Source organism: Pygoscelis adeliae, unplaced genomic scaffold (assembly GCF_000699105.1).
Source record: "Pygoscelis adeliae isolate BGI_AS28 unplaced genomic scaffold, ASM69910v1 Scaffold349, whole genome shotgun sequence".
Classification (NCBI taxonomy): Eukaryota; Metazoa; Chordata; class Aves; order Sphenisciformes; family Spheniscidae; genus Pygoscelis; species Pygoscelis adeliae.
The window spans coordinates 1,505,968-1,522,727 of record NW_008825608.1 but is presented as its reverse complement, the minus strand read 5'-3'; the positions used below and the strand labels follow the sequence as shown (position 1 = coordinate 1,522,727).

Below are 16,760 nucleotides of genomic sequence, written 5' to 3'. Positions count from 1 at the left end.
CCCATCTGAAACCAGGACAACTGGTAGGAAAATGGCACCCTCCTAGCCATAGCAAAGCAGAGCTTTATAATGAAATAAATTCCATGTGTGGCAGTGGTTTTCAGAAACTACTGCAGTGATAAAGGACTTTAAAAAATCATAGAATCATAGAATCATATAGTATCTCATGTTGGAAGGGACCCGTAAGGATCATCGAGTCCAACTCCCTGCTCCTCGCAGGACTACCTAGCACTAAACGATATGACTAACAGCGTCATCCAGACACTCCTTGAACTCTGACAGGCTTGGTCAGAGTTCCACTGACCACTCTCCTGGGGAGCCTGTTCCAGTGACTGACCAGCCTCTCGGTGAAGACCCTTTCCCTAACGTCCAGTCTGAACTTCCCCCGATGCAGCTTCACTCCATTTCCTCGTGTCCTGTCGCTGGTCACCAGAGAGAGGAGATCAGCACCTCCCCCTCCGCTGCCCGCCTTGAGGAAGGTGTAGACTGTGATGAGGTCCCCCCTCAGCCTTCTCTTCTCCAAGCTGAACAAGCCAAGTGACCTCAGCCGCTCCTCATAAGTCTTGCCCTCGAGGCCTTTCATCATCTCAGTCTCCCTCCTCTGGACACACTCTAGTAGCCTGATGTCCGTCTTGTACCGAGCTGCCCAAAACTGCACACAGTACTCGAGGTGGGGCCGCACCAGTGCAGCGTAGGGTGGGACAATCGCCTGCCTCGGCGGGCTAGCGATGCTGTGCTTGATGCACCCCAGGACACGGTTGGCCCTTTTGGCTGCCAGGGCACACTGTTGACTCCTATTCAACTTGCTGTCAACCGTTTAGTATCATCGGCAAACTTAATTAATGTATATTTGATTCCTGCGTCCAGATCATTCATAAAAGCATTAAAGAGCACTGGCCCCACAACTGAGCCCTGGGGAACCCCACTGGTGACTGGCCACCAGCCTGATGTAACCCCATTAACTATAACCCTCTCAGCCCGACCCATCAGCCAATTCCTCACCCAATGTATTATGGACTTGTCTAGCTGTGTGCTGGACATTTTGTCCAGAAGGGTACTGTGAGAGACAGTATCAAAAGCTTTGCTAAAATCCAAAAACCCCACATCTACTGGCTTCCCTTGATCAACTGGATGGTTGACCTTCTCATAAAAGGAAATTAAGTTAGTTGAACAGGACTTTTTCACTCATGAACCCGTGCTGGCTATGACCAATGACTCCATTGTTTCTCAAGTGTTTTTCAATAGCTCGCAGAATAACCTTCTCCATAATTTTACCAGGTACTGAAGTGAGACTGACAGGCCTGTAATTACCAGGGTCTTCTTTCTTTCCCTTCTTGAAAACTGGGACAACATTTGCCAGCTTCCAGTCGACTGGGACCTCTCCAGATTCTCAAGACCATTGAAAAATGACGGAGACAGGTCCCATGATAACATCAGCCATCTCCTTCAGTACCGTGGGATGAATGCCATCGAGCCCCATAGATTTATGTGCATCCAGCTGGAGCAGCAAGTCTCGAACAAGTTCAGGGTCGGCTGGGAGTTTATCATCCTCCCCAGCCATGGTCTTCCAACACAAGACTCCAGGGGTCCCAGGGCCCATCATCAGACAGAGGTGAAGAAGGCATTAAATGTCTCTCATTTGTCTATGTCCCTATTTGTGAGGTGTCTGACCTCATCAAGTAATGGACCAATGTTATCTCTGATCCTCCTTTTGCTGTTAACATATTTTAAAAATGTCCTTCACAGTCCTGGCCAGCTTGAACTCTAATCGAGCTTTGGCTGCACGGATTTTCTCCCTACAGCAAAGTGACCAGCATTCACGGACCCTAATACCTTCAAAAGCAGATTCCCAGGGGACCTTACTAACTAGCTCCTTCGGCAGCCCCAAGTCTGCTCTCCCCATATCCAGGGCTGAAGTTTTGCTTGCAGTTTTTCTCCTATCGCCAACAATTTGAAACTCAACTACTTTGTGGTCACTGTGACCAAGACAACCACCAATCACAACTTTGCTCGTGGGTCCCTCTCTGTTTACAAACAACAAATCTAGGAGGGCACCTTTCCTAGTCAGCTCCCTTAGTACCTGCACCAAGAAGTTATCTTCAACATGCTTCAGGAATTTCCTGGACCTGTTTGTGCCCACTGTATGATATTCCCAGTTGATGTCTGGGAAGTTAAAATCACCCATAAGGACAGGGGCAGCTGATCTAGAGGTATCCCCTAATTCCTTCTAGAATAATTCAACAGTGTTGTTGTCCTGGCTGGTTGGTCAGTAGTAGACTCCCACAACATCTGCTTTATCTGCTTTCTCCTTAATCCTTACCCAGAGGCTCTCAACCATGTCATTGCCAGCTGTAAGTGCCACACAGTCCAACCCCTCCCTTAAATACAGTGCCACCCCCCTGCCTCGCCTGCCCTGCCTATCCCTCCTGAAGAGCCTATAACCGTCCATCACAGCAACCCAGCCACAGGACTCATCCCACAAGGTTCACTTATGCCAATGATGTCATAGCTCCGTAACTGGGCCAATGCTTCTCGCTCCTCTTGTTTATTCCTCATGCTGCGCACATTAGTACAGAGACGTTTCAAATGTGCTCCAGTGTACTCAGCGCATCGTGGAGCAGGATGAAGGACCTCACTAGCACACTCCCTCAAACATTGGTGTGCCACCCCCAGGCTTATCTCTAGCAAGCCTGGTTTTATCCTTTTCCCCCTTCAAATCTAGTTTAAAGCTCTTTCAATGAGACCTGCTAACTCCTGTGCAGAGATACTTTTCCCCCTTTGAGAAAGGTGTACCCCCTCTGTTGCCTGCAGACCTGGTGTCGTGTTGACTGACCCATGACCAAAAACCCCAAAATTCTGGCAGTGACACCAGTCACAGAGCCAGGCATTGATTGTCTGGGTCGTCTTCTTTCTTCCCTCATCATTCCCTGCAACTGGAAGAATAGAGGAGAAACTACTTGTGCTCCTGATCCCTTAACCAGTCATTCCAAGGCCCTGAAGTGTCTTTTGATTGCCCTTGGACTTCTTATCGCAACTTCATCGCTGCCTACATGAAAGAGCAATAATGGATAATAATCCAAGGGCTGTACCAGGGTAGGAAGTTTTCTCGTCGCATCTTTAACCTGGGCCCCAGGGAGGCAGCAGCCTTCCCTAAGAAGTGGGTCAGGTCAGCATAGATACTATGTTTATACATCATCCGTTTTTTATGCATTATGTTTATACAACATGCATTTCATATGTATTATGAAAGCAATTTTAATAATATGTAGCCAAGAAATCGAAACTTTGTTCCTATTACAAAGAAGAAGAAAATGATGAGGTGGGAGCAACAAGTTAAGTGCAAAGATACAAGACAAGCTTCCTCCTGTGAATGCCTTTGTGTAATTTCACATGCAAGGGAGGTACACGGTCAGTTCTGTCTTTTGCTGTCTGGAGAGCAACTGCTCTTGATCCTGAACACCAAGGCTGACCCCAGCTCCCCACAGCAGAACTGAGCAGAGACATTTCCCTGTTCCCCTGAGCGCTGAGCAGGCAAACTGCCCAGCCTGCGTGCGGCAGTGGCGTTTAGTGTAGCAAAGGGTTAAGGGGCAGCTGAGGTATGAGAGCGATCCTGTGTTCAGCAGCATCAGGCCGCTCCGTCCTGTGTTATCCTGAGCAGCGTTAGCAGCATAAGCCTTCCTCTGCCAATCCCTGCCATGGCTGCACCTGAGAGCGTGGAGGTCTGGAGAAAAGGGAAATGGCTTTGTAGCTGATTTTCCCATTGGAGTCCTAAATGCACCGTATACCACGCTGATCCTCATTTTACCTGTTGTCTGTGGGCTTGAGTACTTGGGTCCAGGGTGAACTTGCTTCACTTGGGTGAACTAAGCCATTATGGGGCCTCGTGCGCCATGAGATCTCCAGGTCCTCACCCAGGTCTTGTCCATGCTGGGAGGTGCTTACAGAGCCTAAGGCAAGAGAACAAAAGTTACTAATGGGCCTCCGTGAAAGAGGTTGGATTTTATTTCTTTTTTTTTCTCTTACTATTCAAATTTCTCCACTTTGTCCTGTACCATCTGAGTCCTGTATTACAAAAAAAAAAAAAAAAAAAAAAAATGCTCTTTCAAATCTCCAGGGGCTTGAAGGCTGCTTCTCAGCCATGGAGTGAGGCAGCTCTTCCACACATCCTAACTTCAGCATCAGCTGAATGTGTCTCCACATAGTGTCTTAATATTCAATGAAATCCCCCCTCGGTATTTCCCATGAACCTTGCATTGTCCTAGGAATCATCCTTTCTCCTCTTGTACTCAGAGTAACTGCCTTTCAGGAGGTCATCAGTAATACACTCTTTAATACCACTGCTACCATCTTACTATGGAGTTCCTGCTGCATCTCCTCATCTTTCCTAATCAGCATGGCGGGCTGACAAAATGATTTGAGAGAATATTGCAGATGCCATTGAAGATGCAGAGGCGACTAAAGAGGCAGATACCATTGCAGATAACACTACAGATGTAATTGCAGATGCCAGTGCCAAAGCAGATGTCAGTGCCAAAGCAGATGTCACTGCAGATGTAGATCCTTTGCAGGTGCAGATTTCATTCCAGATACCATTGCAGATGCCATTGCAGGTGTGATTGCAGATGTAGATACCAATGCGGATGCAGATACAATCACAGTTGCCATTGCAGAAGCTGATATCATTGCAGATACAATAGCAGATGCACACAGCATTGCAGATGACTGTGCAGATGTAGATACCATTGCAGATGCAGGTACGAAAACGAAGGCAGACACAGTTGCACATAATGCTGCAGATGCAGATAACACTGCAGATGCAGATACTGTTGCAGACAGATGCAGATACCACCATGGCAGATGTAGATACCAATGCGGATGCAGATACAATCACAGTTGCCATTGCAGAAGCTGATATCATTGCAGATACCATTGCAGATGCCACTGAAGATACCATCACAGATGCAGATACCAGTGCAGATGCCATTGCAAATGCAGATACAATTTCAGATGCAAAAGCAGACGGAGATGCCATTGGAGATGCAGACACCAGTGCAGATACCATCGGAGATAGAATTGCAGATGCAAATGCCATTGCAGATACCAGTGCAGATAGCATTACTGGATGCCACTTCGGATACCACAGCAGATGCAGATATCACTGAAGATGTAGATACCAATGCAGATAAAATCACAGATGCAGACACCATTTCAGATGCAGAGGCCATTGCAGATACTGATACCATTGCAAATGCCATTGCAGATGCAGGTATCATTGCAGATGCCATTGCAGATAGTGACATCGTTGTAGCTATAGATACAGTTACCCATAACGATCCAGATACCAATACCATTATAGATTCCATTGCCAACACTATTACAGATTGTGATACCATTACAGATAGTCACACCAATATTGATACCATTAGAGATACCCCTGCTGATACTACTGCAGGTAGAGATAAAATGGCACATACACATCTAGAAACCAAATACAAGTACACGTGCAGATACAGATACCACTTCTGATACAGACACAGATACCATTAGAGGCAGAGATAGTGGTACCATCACAAATGCAGAGACTGACACCATCACAGATACCATCAGAGAAACTGATATAATTTCAGACACATATATACACTTAATTGCGATACAATTGCAAATACAGGCACAAAATATGTACAATTGCAGACACAATTAAAGATAGAGAAACAATTAAACATACTATTATAGATACAAGTAGTCACAGAAGCCATCACCCATACAATTGCAGATACAATTACAGACATTATATAATTACACATACAATTACAGGTACAAGTACACAAGCACATATATTCCAGATGCAGATATCATTGCATATACCACTGCACATTCAGATACTATTGCAGACCCCTTAACTCCTTCAAACTTTCAGTCCTCTTTTCCTCCTCCCTCCCTCCCCCCCTCCCTCTCCACTTCCTTCCTTCCTTCCTTCCTTCCTTCCTTCCTTCCTTCCTTCCTTCCCCTCCCTCTGTTGTCCAAACAGTAATGACAACATGTTATAACCAAAGCTTTACTGAGGCAGTAAGAAAGAGGAGCAACAACGCGCCCATACAGCCACTCACCCAGTCACCGATAGCAAACACAGGATCGTAAGCGATGCTGTGCCTCCAGTGGACTGCCAGGTACATAGAATCATAGAATCACAGAATGGTTTGGGTTGGAAGGGACCTTCAAAGATCATTTAGTTGAACCCCACTGCCATGGGCAGGGACATCTTTCACTAGATCAGGTTGCTCAAAGTCCCGTTCAACCTGATCTTGAACACTTCCAGTGATGGGAAGTATGCATTTCCACTGCAGCCCAGGCTGCCACCGATCTTGACCTCTCTAATTAGTTCATCTGTGTTGGTAACACAGATCCAGTAATGCTTCTTCTCTGGTTGGGCTCTCTTATCAACTGGATTAAGAAATTATCCTTGGTGTACTCCCAAGCATCTCCTGGACTGCTTACAGCTTGCTGTGATGCTTTTCCAGCAGATGTCAGGCGGACTGAAGTCCCACCTTTTTAGAGGAACGTGTCTTAATTCCTTTGAGACTTTCCACAGGTGTTTCCTATTGGTTTCTAATACATCAGCAGCCCTTAGCTCTTCTCTTACTACTCAAAACTCCCCACACTAAGTCTAGTTTAAAGTTCCCCTTATAAGTCTGGCCAGCTTGTTGGCAAAGACACTCTTGCCCCACTTGGTCAGGTGAATCCCGTCAGCTCCCAACAGACCCAGCTACTCAAAGGTAGATCCATGATCATAGAAACCAAAACCTAGAGTATGGCACCAGCCACGCAGCCAAGCATTCACCTGTTCAATTCGTCTCCTCCTTCCTGATCCCTTACTCTGGGAAGACGGAGAATACCATCTACGCTCCTGATCCTTTTAACATTGCTTATGTCCCTTTAACAGACATAAAATCTCTTTTGATGGTTCTAAGTTGCCTTGTTGCAGTGTCATTAAACCCTACCTGGAATAGTAGGGTTCACCAGGCTTTGCAGCCTCTCAGTGACATTGCAAATGCGAGCTCCTGGTAGGCGGCAAACTTCTCTAGAAAAACTGTCTGGACAGCAAATGGGTGCTTAGATGCCTCTCGGCAAGGAATCTGCAATTACTAACACTTTACGTGCTTTTCTGGTGGCACTGGTTCTAATGCAGACGGGTGGTTGGATCAACTTTGTATGGTAAGCTTTTTCTGGATCCTGTCCGTTACTCATGTGCTCTTCAGTCTCCAACCCCAGAGCATCCTATCTGTTATGTAGGGGCACTTCAGGGGAAGGGGGAAGCATCTTTCTGCCCTAAGCAGAAACAAGAGTCCAGTCTCCTTCATCTCATCGGTTACTTGTGTCAGTCAGCTTGAGGTTGAACTCAGGTTACCTTCCCCTTGCACAGCCTTAAGGCAGGGCTGTCATTCAGCCTGGGTCAGTGCACAATACCACATATCGATCTCCTTCTCACATTCCCGGATATTGTGCTGCCTGTTGAGCTCCTCTTGTAACATAGGTACTTGTTTGAAGAGTTCTTCTAGCCGGGCACACTTGCAGGTATGACCACTGCTTTCAGGTAGCAAGGGTAGAGAGGCCTTACAGAGAGATCTTGACAGATTAGAGCACTGAACAATCATCAACCATATGAAATTTAACAAGGACAAATGCTGGATTCTGCACCTGGGATGGTATAATCCTGGATGTACATGTAGACTGGAAGACAAGAGGCTGGAGTGCAGCCCTGCAGAAAGGGATCTGGGAGTTTTGGTTGATGGTAAGCTCTATATGAGTCAACAATGTGCCCTGGCAGCCAAAAGGGACAACCGTGTCCTGGGGTGCATCAAGCACAGTACAGCTAAACCGGTCGAAAGAAGTGATTGTCCCACTCTACTCAGCATTGGTGCGACCTCACCTTGAGTACTGTGTGCAGTTTTGGGGCTCCACAATATAAGAAGGATATAAAAATATTGGAATGTGTCCAAAGGAGGGCAACAAAGATGGTGAACAGACTAGAGGGCATGACTTATGAGGAGTAACTGAGGATAGCAGGTTTGTTCAGCATAGAGCAGAGGAGACTGAGAGGTGATCTCATTGCTGTCTACAACTTCCTCATCAGGGGGAGCAGAGGGGGAGGTGCTGATGTCTACTCTCTAGTGTCCAATGATAGAACACGAGGGAATGGCTTAAGGCTGCATCGGAGAAGTTCACATTGGCTATCAGGAAAAAGTTCTTCACTGAGAAGGTTGTCAAGCACTGGAACAAGCTCTCCAGGGAAGTGGTCATGGCCCCTAGCCTGTCAGTGTTCAAGAAGTGTTTGGACAACAATATATGGTTTAACTTTTAGGTTGTCCTGTGTGGAGTCAGGAGTTGGTCTTGATGATCTTCATGGCTCCCTTCCAGCTCAGAATATTCTATGATTCTATGACAAGCCTCCACAACAGCCAGGTGCCTGCTCTTGCCCTATCAGCTACTCAGCCACATATGGCATCACAAGAACCTGAACAAGCCAGGTTCCGGCTCCTGCCCTATCAGCTTCTCAGCCACCAGGGACATCATGAGCACCTGCACAAGCCAGGTTTTTCCTCCTGGACTATCAGCTATCAGCAGCCAGTTCAAACTGTGGAAAGCTGACCCTAGCAGCAGCAGCAGCAGTTGACACGTGCTGAGAGGAGTGCAAGGCTTGTGAGGCCCCCAGGAGGCGTCTGAGGGGGTTTCTGGGCCCCTGAAACCCTTGGGCTGTGTGAGTGGGGAGGGACCAGGTGGCAGCAAGGATGACCAGCTGCTGGAGGACACCAAGACACTGGGGGACTGCAGCTTCACCAACCAGACCACCCACCCCCAGGTCCTCATCACCAGTCATAATTCCTCCCCTCCCCCCAGGGAACTCAAGCAGTGGTGACCACTTGACAGAAAGCTATGTCCTCTGCATCCTCTGTGGTATTATCACCCACTGGGTCCAGTGCAGCTACCCAGACAGAGCTTCCAAGGGAGCATGCAGCCATCCAGGTCTCCAGCTGCAGGGTGTGCCCAAGGTTTTTACTGGTGTAGAAACTGGCCAGTAGCAAGAATGTCTGTGGGAGATGTGCACCCACGTAGAACTGCTCAGCTTGGTGGCTGAGCTTCGGGAGGAAGTGGACAGGTTGAGGAGCATCCAGCAGTCCAAGGAGGTTGACTGGTGGAACCATACTCTGCCCTCACTGGAACAGAAATGTCAGCTAGGCATAACACATGACAAGGGGGATCCTGCGCTCCACCAGACAGAAAGAAGTGACTTGAGGGATAGTGGTGAATGGAAACAATTCTCTGCTCAGGGCAGTGGGAGAAGCTTCTCCTTGTCTACCTTGCCTTCCCAGGTGCCCTTATGCAACAGATACAAGGCTCTGGAATTGGAAGGACGGGGACATGATGAGGTGGATGACGATCCATCTATGCTAGAGGAGTCACCAAGGTCAGGTCAGCCTATCCCCTGCATCGTGACAACCTTCATGAAGACAAAATGGCCAGTTTTGCCATCTGATCCTACCCTATCATCTATTCAGCTACCAGAGACATCACAAGCACCTGCACAAGCCAGGTGCCTGCTCCTGCCCTATCATCTACTCAGGAACCTGTGACACCACAAGAACCTGAACAAGCAATGGAAAACAGGTGCAAAATGGATGAAAAGCCTTACCCTTTTTCTACAACTGGGGATCTGGCACATATTTTGGGGGCTTCTCTGGGTGTTGCTGCAAAGAAATGTCTCTTAGTGGTGGACATCACAGGAAGGTTTAACTCACTCTACCGCTACATCGACCTTGTAGAGCACCAGCTTGTCAGGGCCTTTGCACTTCCTTTATTGTGCTGTGGTCCAACCAGTGGTAATAACAACAAGATCTGATAAGCCACACGATCAGCACTGAAATAAAGACTGACCAGAACAAGCATGTCTGCTTTCGCTTTGGAAGGTGATTGTGAAGGTGCATCTTTGGCTCAAGAAACCTCTGGTATTTTAAGAAACCACACCAAAATGGTAGTAGAGAAAAGCTATGGATACCTGTGCTTGTACATGAAGCCCAGGCTGGCAGTGGTCTTCCTGGTTGTCAAGGTGTTCCTGTGATGCTGGGTGATGGGTGTTGGAGGTATATCCTGTACATTGTTTGGAAAGGCCATCCCGTTTTTGAAAAGGGGTTGGAAATTGTTTAAAAAAAGGTGTTTGGCCATGTTTCCAAGGATAAATTGGAAACACCATCAAATCAGGAGGGCTCAGCACTTGCTTATATTCAAAGAAAAACCCTTAAAAGAAAGAGAGCCATGTCACGCCCCCAAGAAGAAGAAAAAGAACAGCAAGCCAGGCAGAACGCGGCAAAATAAAGAGAAAACCCAGAGAAAGAGGTCGTGTTCTACCACTAGAAAAGGAAATATATTTGAAAAAGGATGGCTGTCATTTCTGGCTGCTCAGAAGAATGTACCAAATCCCAGATGGATTTGTGTGAAGTGTCCCTAGCGCAGAGCAGCACTGAGAAAAGCCTGTTTATTGAGGTGCCTTCACTTTCCACTATTGCAGATTCTGCACCGCTGCACTTTTTTATAGCTAGGAATGAGGAATATTATGTAGATCTAAACAACACCCTGCTGCATCATTGCTGCACCATTGAAAAAGGTGATGGGTCCAACCTCGGAGTCGGTGAGGCCATGGTTCTCGTGAATTACCCACTGCCCTCTATTTTCAGCCAGCTGGACATTATACTGGGGGACCAGCTGAGAAGCCAGAGCAACAACTGCAACCCCTACCACACCTTCACTGAGTTTCTTCTCAATTACAGCTGTGACACACTGTCCATGCACTTCTCCACGGGGCTAATTCAGCTATTGCTGAACAGTGCTTACACAGCACCAAGACCTTTTCTGCTCCGCACGCTGCTCTGCCGAAGAATGGGCTGGGTGTGCACGAGAAACTGTGGGGGGGACACAGCTGGGACAGCTGACCCCAACTGACCAAAGGGATATCCCACACCATATGATGTTGTGCTCAGTAATAAAAGCTGAAGGAAGGAGGAAGGGGAAACATTCAGAGTTACAGTGTTTGTCTGCCCAAGTAACCATTATGTGTGAAAGAGCCCTGCTTTCTTGGAGTTGGCTGAACATCTGCCTGCTGATGGGAAGTAGTAAATTCATTCCTTATTTTGCTTTGCTTACATGCACAGCTTTTGCCTTAACTATGCTGTGAAAAATGCAGCAAAAGCCTGACTCAGGGAGCATTTTAATAGGATGCTCGGCACCCAGGTGTGGAGATACTTTACAGCACCCTCAATTGGTGCTGGCCCATCAATTAGGGCCCATCAAGGGCCCATTAGTTAGTGCAACTGAGGACCTCTGTTTCTCCTGTCTCCATTACATTTGCCTGCCAGGCTTGTGTCTCTGGAGATGCCCTTGATGACTTCTCCCTTTCCCTCGGTATCCCATTTGAGGAGGTCCTCGGCCAGGTGATCCTGCTGCAATAAACGTTCCCTCACCCCATGGACCCTCACCAGTCTGTGCAACTGGCCAGGTCGGGCTCCTGTCAGGTTGGCGTTGCTGTCTGTTGCTGGCCATGGCCATGGGCTCCCCCAGCCCCTCTGGGCCCTGCCACTGGTCAGAGGAGCCCCGTGCCTGGCTCCTGCCTGCCGACACCGTGGGCATCCGTGGCTGTGCCTAGGCATGGAGGTCAGCCAGAGCTAGTGCCTCACAGGGTTTGCTGTTGGTAGCACCCGGACGTTTGTGTGATGGCTGTGTCACATTCTGTCACACACTCTTGTGTCATACTCTATCTTTATTTGGAGGGAAATTGCTGATCCCCAAAGCTGTCAGTGGGGCTTCTGTCACCGCAACCCCAGCCCGAACTTCTTGCAGGAGAGCTGGGGCAGCAGGTGCAGGGGACAGGGGAGCCATTTCAGTTGGGGCTGGAGGGTGCTGGGCCAGGCCTGCAGCTACCAGGCAGCCGAGGCTGGGCCAGGGGGGTGTGGGGGCCTGGGAGAGGCAGGGCGCGCTGGTTCTCCAGGCATGAGCAGCGGCTGGTGACTCCCGCTCTCAGGGGTGGCAGGGGGGCCGGCCCGGCGGTGGGCAGCCGCTGCTGTTGGTTGGGGCTACTGAAGCTGCAGAGAGGCACCTGTGGAGAGAGGAGGCTGCTGAAGCCCTTGACTGCATATGGGACACAGGGACTCTCTGGACCAGAAATGCTTTGTGGCTCCGAGCAGCCATCTAAGAAAGCAGTGGGGTGGGAAAGCAGCGACTCACTCTTGTCTCCTCCTCCACCGGATCACTACACACCGCAGTGCTGTCCCAAGCAGCAGGGAAACCAGGACTGCCACTGTGCCTATCATACAGCGCCTTTGTAGATCTTGGGTATGTGAAACACTTGGGCTTCTCTCACTGACCCCACCTGGAGGAGCAATTTGGGGTGTTACTCAGTCCTGTGCACCACGGGTAACTTCACAGCACATCTGATATGGCCAGGAAATCTTTTCCCCTTTGTTAGCAGCTCTGCAATGCTTCCTGGCTTGCAGCAGAAGCAAAGGGAACTCCCCAAGCCAGTGCACATCAATGTGCTTGGGAGCCTCTCCTTTGCCTCTCAGCTTTCTTTACATGCTGCGATGTCCATAATCCAGTTCTCCCAGGGTCACAGTTTTGCTCCCCCTTCTTGGTGATTCTTCACATGCCAAGATTTCTTTTGCACCCACCCACCTGCGCTTTCCCATGACCCCCAGTGCTGTTGACCCTTTGGGACAAGTTGTCCCACTGAACAAAACTCAGAAGGAGAGCACGGGGGGAGCGCAGCTGCTTGACCAGTCACTCCTTTGAGGGACACGGACAAAAACAATCCCTGCAGCAGGGAGTGCCACCCCCAACTCTCCCTCCCCCTGAGCCAGCTCCCTCCCCCCCGAGGGGATGGAGTCAGGCCCTCTCAGGAGACACCTGAACCTTGCTCTCCCCTTCTGCCTTTTTTCCAGCACGGGCACCGCTTGCAGCCGCTCCCAGGTTTCAGGACATGTCTCCCAAATAGGAACCACAGCAAGACTGCTCAGTACCTTGATTTTTTGGAAAAAATTCATATACGCTGCCCTGGTGGTCTTCTCTGGGCCTTGACAGCACTGCCAAAAAGCAGAGACACCAGGTAAAGCCTCAGCACGACTCAGGCACAGAGGATGCAGGAGGACGGGGAGGTTCCCTCTAAGGCTCTGCCCGACCTGGGAGTCAGGGCATCGCTCTGGACCTCAGCTGACGGGAGGGATCCCGCTCTGTGCTGCTCTTGTGCCTTGGGCCTCTAGGGACTCACGGCAAGCTCCGGGATGCAGCTCCCAGAATGTGGCGGGAGCCACATTCGTGCAAGAGTCACATTTGCCCTCATCTGCGGAACGTGGTCCAGATGCCGCGACCCAAAGCACTTTCAGCTTTGGCTGCTGACGTGACGTGCAAGAGCAGGCACTGGGGGAAGAGCCTGCTGACACGCAGCGATCCTGATGGGTGACACCGGCTGACCACGGGACAGCAATTACCTGGCGTGCTGGTGGCTGGCAGAGCCTGGCAGGGAGCCACGGCTCCCTTCCCAAAACGCCTCCTTCTGCACCGCCTCTCGGTCCGTCTCTTGAGAAAGAAAGCGGGACAGTTGGATCAGAGGGAACCCTTCCCCGTCAGGGGGATGGCACCTTCAGGCGGCAATACTTCTCCAAGACATTGATAAGGTTTAGAAACAAGGCCTGGGCTTTTGGGGCTGCGCCTAGCCACTAGCCCAAACAGCCGCCACGCCTGACCTGCTGGGAGACCAGGAAATTGCACGCGACCTTCTGGTTTGCATTGCCCGTAGTGCGTTTTTGGCAAACTGCAAGGTGATGCATTTATGGTGAAGGCATTTATGCCTTCCTTCAAAGAGGGCGGGAAGAAGCTGCAGCCAGGCCAGCCGGGGAAACAGCCCTTCTGAGAAGGGCTCCTCCGCAAGGCCCTCGTGCCCTTCCCTGTAAGCGCCAGCAACGGTCACACTCGTCCCACCCCGGCTATCGGTCTGCAGACGGGAAGTCGAGCACAACCCAAAAAGCCTGCCGAATCAGCATCTCCGCCCGACTTCCAGCACTAGGAAAGGGCAGCCCGCGCTGCTTGGGACCTCGCTCCCGCCTGGAACTGGCCCAGGGGCCAGCAGCGCTGTGCGTGAGCTGAACACAAGTCCGGCACACGCCAGGCCCTCAAATCTGCCTAGCGACGTCCGCACAAGCCACCTCTGAGCCGTACTGGTAACACGGGGGCAGCAGCTGCCCCCGGCACTCGGCTTGAACCACAACTGGCAGCAGAGGCTCTGCACCATCTCTGTGGCTCCCCCCCGCCTGCAAGGCGTGAAACCCAGCGTCGCTGCTGCGAGGCTCTGATCGATCCCTTCCCGCTGTGCAGGCTGCAGCGTGTCCAGACGTGCATCTAGAACCTCCGGTTGCCGAGTCTGACGGCTAAGGCAGAGTGAAATAGACCCACCGTGTCCTTTCTCCAGTTGCTCCAGAATTTGCTTTAGGATTTCAGATGCCTCCGGGGACTTTTTTCCTCTTTTACTGTGGTCCTTTGCTCTTGGGGGACCTTAACAGAAAGTATTCAGTTCAATTTCACATGAATAAAATACGGAACACCAGCAGACAGCCTGTGAGGTCAGTAAAGACTGACTATTCACCCCTGGGATGCCAGCCAGGCTCTAGTGCAGGATCCAGCCAAGGAGCTGGAAGAGTCCTCCCTACGGGCACATCTGTAACGAAACACCCTGGAGAAGCCTCCATCATATATTGTGATCTACATCAGCAGAACTGAATCGCAGAAGCGGTAAGGGGATCACGCAAGGAGAGGGCACACACATGCAGGTCTCTGTCCTCACACCTGCAGAGGCACCCAGCTGGCTGACCGACCTTTGGGCTTTGAGCCGGCAGCTCTCAAGGGAGGAAAAAGTCATGACGTACCCATGTCATCTCCCGGAGGCTCAGGCCTGGAACCCAGCTGGGAAGCTGGATCACCTTCGCCGACAGGCACGGCTGCAAAGAAGCGCAGGACAGAACAGCTCCCGTGACACAGTTCAAGATACTTCTTCAGGTCGGAGTGGCAGTGAGTGCAATTCAAAGACGGGGTTACTCCGCGGCCCTCGTCTCTCCCTTCCACTCAGGAGCACGGTGCAAAGATTACCGCGTGCCTGCAGGGTCTTTGCGTGCCGGCAAAGACAGCTTCGCAAGGCAAAGCGCCCCGGGGCACGTCACTGAGCCCGACCCGTTCCCTCTCTGCTCTTCTCCATGCCTGCCATGTTGGCCACGGAAGGAGCAACTTGCGTTTCACACGGAAAGGAGACTGAAAGGTAAATGCTGCTTCCTCCCACTGCCTTACCCGCGGGATTGCTCTCAGGCTCGGGGACAGGAATGGGCCAAGCAGTCGGGAAGCCGTCGGCCATGAGAGGACCTTAAGGAAAATTGCACATGAATAAGCTCTTGCCACATCGTCAACGTTTAGTCTTTCAAGGAAAGGGACGCTGAGCACTTACCTCCAGGATGCCCCAAGGGCTCCAAACCAACATCCAGCCGGGAAGCTGGATAACCATTGCCACCACCCTCATCTAGAAGCAAGCACAGATGAGAAACGTTTCCATTGCATGTTGGGATCCACTTCTGCCTTCGTGAACTGCAGGCACCGGAAGGGGGGTCAGGTAACAACGTGGGAGCCAGGCGTAGGTGGGGACTGCCAAAGCTGCAGAGGGGCCTGGTGAGAAGCTGCAGAGGGGCTGGGGTAACCTCCTGGATAGGACCTGGCAGATTGCAAAGGAAGTGAGAGTGGCTTCAACAAGCCCCTTTGCAGCCTGCACTGGAAGCAGCCCAAGGGTGGAGCCACTAGCAAGTCCACCTTTGCAAGGCAAAGCCCCCCGGGGCACATCACTGAGCCCGACCCACTCTGTCTCTGCTCTTCTGCATCTCTGTGCATCAGCCACGGAAAGACTAAGTTACATTTCACACGGAAAGAAAATTAAAAGGTAAATGTTCATTCCTCCCACTGACATATCCGTGGGATCGCCCTGAGGCTCAAGGACAGGATCAGGCCAAGAAGTCAGGAAGCCATCAACCTTGACAGGACTTTATGTAAAATTGCACATGAATAAGCTCTTGCCACATTGTCAATGTTTTTTCCTTCAAGGAAACAGACATCAAGAACTTATCTCCAGGATGCCCCCAGGGCTCAAAATGAGCATCCAGCTGAGAGGCTGGACAAGCACTGCCACCACCCTCATCTAGAAGCAAGCACAGATGAGAAATGTTTCCATTGCACGTTGGGATCCACTTCCGTAACTGCCGGCACCGGGCTGGGGGTCAGTTACCACCGTGGGAGCCAGGCGTAGGTGGGGACTGCCAAAGGTGCAGAGGGGCCTGGTGACCTCTCGGCGGGCTCCTTGCAGCTCTCCAAACACTCCTTCCAGGCCATGTGCAACACCCCTCGAGGAGCGGAGGGACCAACATAGGGCCCCTCGCGGGGGAAAAACCATCATCCACGCTTCTCGGGGAGAAGAGCCCGCTGGCCCGTGAAAGGCTGCACCAGCGCCGCCCGCTTACCTGCTCCCCGCGCTCGCCACGGAGCAGCCTGGGCAGCCCTGGCATGCAGGGCCACCAGGAGGAGGAGGAGGAGGAGGAGGCGGCGGGCGGGGGCCATGGCCCCTTGCGCTCGCACCATGCTGCTGCTGCTGCTGCTGCTGGGGGCCCCGCGGGCCGCGCCGGCGGGCCCCGCGG

General features: G+C 50.9%; 1 protein-coding gene across 1 annotated transcript; it reads right to left on the bottom strand.

Annotated features, from left to right (window-relative positions):
* Window positions 1-7,436: 7,436 nt before the first annotated feature.
* On the bottom strand, window positions 7,437-16,683 carry LOC103924126. Its single transcript, XM_009332588.1, has 8 exons — window positions 16,587-16,683; window positions 15,530-15,601; window positions 15,376-15,447; window positions 14,961-15,032; window positions 14,681-14,752; window positions 14,257-14,589; window positions 13,530-13,617; window positions 7,437-7,623 (listed from the first exon to the last, which is right to left on the bottom strand). The coding sequence occupies exons 1-8, from the start codon at window positions 16,681-16,683 to the stop codon at window positions 7,437-7,439; spliced, it is 993 nt and encodes a 330-aa protein (XP_009330863.1).
* Between the last annotated feature and the right edge of the window lie 77 nt (window positions 16,684-16,760).

Coding starts and splice junctions, on each gene's coding strand:
- LOC103924126 (XM_009332588.1), bottom strand. CDS start 16,683: ATGGCCCCCGCCCGCCGCCTCCTCCTCCTCCTCCTCCTCCTGGTGGCC. Junction 15,448..15,529: donor GCCCTTGGGGCATCCTGGAG/GTAAGTGCTCAG, acceptor ATTTTCCTTAAG/GTCCTCTCATGGCCGACGGC. Junction 14,753..14,960: donor GCCTCCGGGAGATGACATGG/GTACGTCATGAC, acceptor GTTTCGTTACAG/ATGTGCCCGTAGGGAGGACT.